The 6,000-nt window shown below is 40.0% G+C and overlaps 1 protein-coding gene across 1 annotated transcript in view; it reads left to right on the forward strand.

Moving 5' to 3' along the window:
* The window catches only part of NUP205 (nucleoporin 205), a 52,531-nt gene extending 48,013 nt beyond the window's left edge, over positions 1 to 4,518 (forward strand). The window contains exons 39-43 of the mRNA XM_074826951.1: positions 489 to 655; positions 1,059 to 1,182; positions 2,134 to 2,262; positions 2,969 to 3,042; positions 4,161 to 4,518. Coding sequence (XP_074683052.1) covers positions 489 to 655; positions 1,059 to 1,182; positions 2,134 to 2,262; positions 2,969 to 3,042; positions 4,161 to 4,313 — 647 coding nt within the window. The 3' untranslated portion in view covers positions 4,314 to 4,518. The remainder of the gene's footprint in view (positions 1 to 488; positions 656 to 1,058; positions 1,183 to 2,133; positions 2,263 to 2,968; positions 3,043 to 4,160) is intronic.
* Positions 4,519 to 6,000: the final 1,482 nt, after the last annotated feature.

Raw genomic sequence — 6,000 nt, forward strand, 5'->3', positions numbered from 1 at the left:
TAACTGACTTCCTATGGCAGCCTCAGAAACACATACATCAGTAAAAAAAGGTGTATGTAAATAAATAGCACAAGACAGGGGAAGGTGAGGATTTCTTTTTTTTTTCAGTATCTGTGCTGGATAACATGTGGAACTGGGACCTCATTTGTGACATGTAAGATGTGTTTTGATGCTGACTGGAACTCTTCATTATGCCACATGACAAGAGTTTACAGTGTGCTGTTATGTAGCTGAGTGGTTAAAATACTTAATTACTGAGTCTTCTGGTCTAGTTACATTTCACGTGCTACACTCAGTACTGTACTATCCTGACTGCCTTCTAGTACTACAGCCACAGAACTTTTTACCTAGACTTTCAATTGTGTTACTTCTGACACAGAAGTATAAAATATAAACTTTCCAGAGCTTTCATATCTTACAGAGAGCATACCTTAGGGATTTCTTGTTCTTTTTAAAAAAAATTTATTATAATTTGTCGACTTTTCTAGATACACAAGTACCAGTGGTCCCATACTGGCACTTGCCTGGCTTGGGCATTATCGTCTACCTGCTGAAACAGAGCACTAGTGATTTCTTCAGTTACTACGATAGCCACCGTCAGAGTGTTAACAAATTGCAAAATGTGGAGCAACTCCCGCCAGATGAAATAAAAGAGGTAATAGTTCTTCTGACTCTGTAGTCTCTGTATTGTTTGTAACTTAGACATAGCTGTAACAGAGATTCCAAACCATCTTGGATAAGTAAATAGTTCCAGTTCTTGTGCATATTCCTTTCTACTCTTGATAAAGGGGGCCATAGAATGAGTGACCTAAAACTTTGGGGAAAATATTTGGCTTAACTTTGTAAAAGTTGTGATTTTCATTATAGTTGCTTAGGGCTACATTTAATTTCTTCATTTTTTGGTCAGCAACATTATGCAAATTCAAAATAGAGAGCACGGTTTTGAAGAAATAGTAGCTGACAAGGAAGTGCTAGATATTGATAAGTAATTTTATTTGCTTATTTCTTTTGATGCTCTGTGATTTGCTACAATCTTCTTGGGTTTTCTCTTATCACAGCTGTGTCAGTCAGTTATGCCAGCTGGGGTTGACAAAATCTCCACTTCCCAAAAATACGTTTTGGCAAGGCGACGCCTGGTGAAGCTAATAAACAACCGAGCCAAGCTGCTTTCTCTCTGTTCTTGTATCCTTCTAAAATTGAAATGACCCTCAAGGTGATGCTCCAGAAAAGCAGAGAAATAGGAACAGGTTCTTTTTACTGAGATTTCTGACCACTTTGAACAATGCTTTTTACAAAAAGGAAATTTAAAATACTGAAAATTAAATTAGTAAGAGGGTATTGTTCTGCTATTGTCAGAATGTAAGTATTTTCAAGTTAGTAATTCCCATCATGGAAACCCTGCTAGGACTTTCTGCAATGTTATAACGGAGGAGTTATTGCAGCCCAGCTCTTCCGTTCAGTATTCAGACCCACTAAACATTCATATATGTACAAGTGTGGTGGAAGAAGTATTTTGAAAAATAATTTTGAGGTGCCTTTTAGAGCAACTGGAGTTTCCAGTCTGTGGAAACAGCTCTGAATGATCTCCCAAAACCAGGTGGCAATGAAATAAGAGCAGTCATGGGAATTACAGAACAGTTGACCTTGCATAAACCTAATCTCATAAAAACCAGTAACTCTATAGAAATAAACAGTCACACACAAAATTATTGTCTGTAGCGGATCAGAATTTTCCTCTGAAACCTACTGTGGGAAAGATGTGCTCTTGCAGACTTACCTGTTGTAACTTAAGATGTTACTGCCACCCCCAGCTTGATAACCTCAGCTTTAATTCACTGTCTCTGCAACTGAGCTCTCATTACAAACCACTTGAGCACTCATACTCTGCTCTGGCACAGAGTGTTGGTTTAAAGCCTCTCCCGGGTGAGTAGCAGTCTGAAGTAACCTAGCCAGCACTGCACTGAGACAGGTGAGGAGACCCCATAGCAGTGGGGGCCAGAAGCTTCTGCTGGAGGAGATGACAGATGGTTGAGCTAACATCTTCAGCTCCTTCAGTGTGTAAGTATGCTCATATAGTAAACCTACAATCTGAAGACAACAAAATTAGACTTCTTCACTTAGCTGTGTCTACAGATATTATAGAAACATGTCTCTTCATTCTTTGGCGTCATCTGGAACACTATCTACTGCATTGCACACCCACTGACTCCCAAGACCCACTGCTGTCCTCTAGGATGTCATTTAAGAAAGGAAGGCTCCAAGGTAAAATTTCTCAAACATCAAAGTGCCTTTGAATAACTTCTGATGGTTAGCTTTAAAACTGATTTGCTACTATTAATATTTTGCCATTTATATTTAATAAAGGAGATTTTGGTTGGATTTGGCATACCTTTGGATCTTCTGCTAGAGAATTGGCAATACAAATATTGTTAAGTCATAGACCTTTGGGTTTTGTCTATTACACATAACCTCCAAAGGAAAGTAAAATTTAATGATTTTTTTTGTTGTTGTTCAAACCAAGTGAAGTTCAAATAATGTAATCAGATGGGTCATTCAAAACAATTTGTAGGAAAATATTTCAATATAATAATCTAAGATGAAATTAAGAACTAAAATTAATATTGGTGGTTTTAGAAGTATTTTTAGAATTGTAGGCAGCATTGATTCACCAGAAGCTTTTAAGTTTGTTAGATTTTGGTTTTAAAAAAAAAATAAAGAATGGAAAGAAGTCAGAAAAAGAAGTTATCCAGAGAGGACTTTTTGCTTAAAGTGCCCTGTTGTGTGATCAAAATTATTTATGGCTCTTACTTAATGTATTTTCTCTAAATCATTTTAAGTCAAAAAATCAGTGTCATTTCTAATGTGCAAGTTTGGAACACTGCATTTTTAAACTCATTTTATAACTCGATGTGGAGAAGATAGTGTGGAGCAGCCAACCAAATTTTAATGTTTCATTTTCTATCACTAGATTCCTTTGGTTCAGAGCCTAACTTGGATTTCAGTAGTGGACTGAATCGAGTGAGCCAGCATGATATAGAACAGGTGAGATGTGACAGTGTCCTGAAAAGTACAGAATGTGCTTGATTTACCATACAGCTATTGAGAGCAGTCTGATGGTAGTTTTCCCACCTCTAAACAACCTGTGGTAACACCAACAGGATATAACTTAATTTAGGATTAATGAAATGTTGCAAAATTTTTTTTGAAAGTATTATGAAGCAGGTAGCAGTTGTGCTGCTGCACACATATTTTCAAGTCTTAATATAAAAAGTTAAATGAGCTAGACTTACAAAAAAATATGAGGGCAGGATTCCCAATTTTCTGTGATCCTGTAGCTGTTTACTACAGGTCAGCTGCAGCTAGGCTGTAGAGAAATGAGATTGGAAAGGATAACAGAAACTGAGAAGACTATGAAATGTGAATGCTAGCAAAGGAGTAATTTACAGTGTGTAAATCTAATGCAGAGGTGGCAGAAGATCATTTTTATTAATAAATCCCACTGACATTTCTACTGCTGCTTGTGCAGAAAAAACCTGCTCAAAAACGTGCACTTTCAAGTATCTTTGTAAAATCTAGAATTATAAGAACAGTTGTATGTGTTTTTGTGATAAGGCATCCATCCGTCTTTTATTTCATTTGTTCAAAAGTAAAATATACAGTCACATCTTGCAGAAATACTTGGAATGTAATTAATTTTTTCAGGGATTGTTTACATCTGTATTAATGAAAAAATGTCTATGCATGTGGACTCGTAACTCCTAAAGAGTCCTTAAAGGACTAGGTGAATTTGAATTGCAAGAAGTGTTTGTATTAATTGAAGAGGCTGAATTCCTAAATTGAGGAATTTAATTCCTAAAACAGGAACTTAATTCCTAAAATCTGGAGAGGTTGTGAGGTGGTAATATTTGGATAATCTGTAAATGCTCTGAGTCACCCAAAAACCTCTGTAGAAAGGCTCTATCCGTTATATAATTTAGAGAGGAAAATATAAGGGAAGAATGCAAGTAGTACTTATTAGGCGAGTCAGAAAAAACATACTTTTGAAAGTCATTTAGAGAATAAATCGTAGTGAAAGGGTTGACAGGTAGTTGATGATGGATAAGCTAACATTCCAGAAAGAGAAGATTCTGTATGGATGACTGCAAATCTCTGTTTCTTAGCTTCAGATTGAAGCCACAAACAGCTTTGGTGAATCCCTGCAGAAGAAGCTTCTGGACATTGAAGGATTATATTCTAAAGTTCGGTCACGATACACTTTTATTCAAGCTCTTGTTAGACGTATCCGTGGTCTCCTAAGGATATCAAGGACCTAAATGATTCTGATACATGTTGCTTGTCCCTTGAAGCAATGTACTAGGGCAGGCCTTCTGGATCATCAGATTTTATAGATCACACATTTTCTAAATAATGTCAAAAATATTTTGTTACTTTTTTTTTTCCTATCCCTATGGATCAGTTTTGTGTATTCTTTCCTACTGCTCCAAACTTGGCAGGAGAAATAAAGGATTGTTTTGAACGAGTTATATGATTAATGTAAAATTTCAAGCAAGAAAGAAATCTAACAGAGGACATAAAGGAAACAAAAGTAGTTCTGCAACTGTGGTGATGTTACATTTATGGATGCTTTCAGAGAAAACATGGGGTTCAAGTTTCAGCACTTGCGGACTGATCACTCCGGTGGGGATTCTCTGTGAAATGTGGTCGTTTTGTACTGTGAACTGCTTGTTTCTGCTCCCTCTTGTCCTGCCTTTTTTCAGCTGACAGAAGTATAAGCTGCTTCTCTTTGGACAAGTACAAGCTGCTTTTCTTGGTGAGAATGATAAGAAAAAAGAAAAAAAAAAATATGGGGAGAAGTCATGGAAGGTGACTGCCTGAGGTTTGGTTCTTATGGCTTGGGGGAACAAAGGTTTCTGTGCTGTTCTTGCTGGAACAGTATAAAGACAGAATAAAATGCATGAGGAGGAAGCCAACATCTGTGAGTGGTAGATTGGTTCTGTAGTTACAGGTTGTTCTCCCAAGAGATATTAATCTCTCACGGTCTCTTTATGTTAAAAAAAAGAAAAAAGAAGAAATGGTGTAACCACTGATTATTGACATGAAATCTGTTGGATTTCTCTCTAATAAGAGTCTGACCTTAAAGCCCTATTTTCCATGTGTGCTTTGTAAATTCTGTCCCCTCTGATTTTTCATTACTTAGTATTTCACATTTTTTACAATTTTATACTTAGTCTGTGCAGATGAATAATTACGTGAATTACATCACCTTTTATGCAGGGATGGATGGTGATAGCCCTGCTCTCAGACGATGGCTATTAGCTACATTAATGGGTTACCGAGTCGGACTTTGTTGATTCTCAATAGCGTTTTTCTTGTTTCTCTACCATCTCAGTGAAAAGGAGGACATAATGTACAGTTTTTCAGTAAATCCAAGAGTGTACCTCCAGCTGCCTCCGAGGACTCCACTCCCTTTCAGGACACAGCACCCTCTGAGCCAGCCGCCCCTCCTGCGGACCGTCGGTAACGCGTTTACCCCGACGGGACCCGGTGACGGCCTCTACCCTTCCCGTAGCCCACAGCGGGCAGGAGCCGCCGCGGTGGCCAGCCCGGCCAGCCTGCGGCTACTGACGGCGCGTGTGTAACGTACCGCCGGGGGGCTGCGCGCGGGTCCCGGGACCTCCGCGCCGCGGGGCAGCTCCCGCGCTTCACCGCCTCCTCGGCGCGGTGCCTGTGGGGGCGGACCCCCACCTCACACACGCGTGTATGAGCCCTTGGCAGCTGTCACCGGGGTCTGCTTCTGGCGCCCCGCAGCGGCAGTGAATACTGTTGGCAACGGGAGGGCTGGCTTCACTTCTTTCCTTTTTCCCTCCCCTTTCCCCCACCTCCTCCTCCCCCCCCCCCCTTTTTTTTCAAAGCGGGGCGGGGCGGCGGGAGGCCGGAAGCGCTGTCCCCGGCCCGGGCACGCGCGGAGCCTTGCCCTGCCCCACCCCCCTCAGCCCTGCT

Source organism: Strix aluco, chromosome 5 (genome assembly GCF_031877795.1).
Source record: "Strix aluco isolate bStrAlu1 chromosome 5, bStrAlu1.hap1, whole genome shotgun sequence".
NCBI classification, from domain to species: Eukaryota; Metazoa; Chordata; class Aves; order Strigiformes; family Strigidae; genus Strix; species Strix aluco.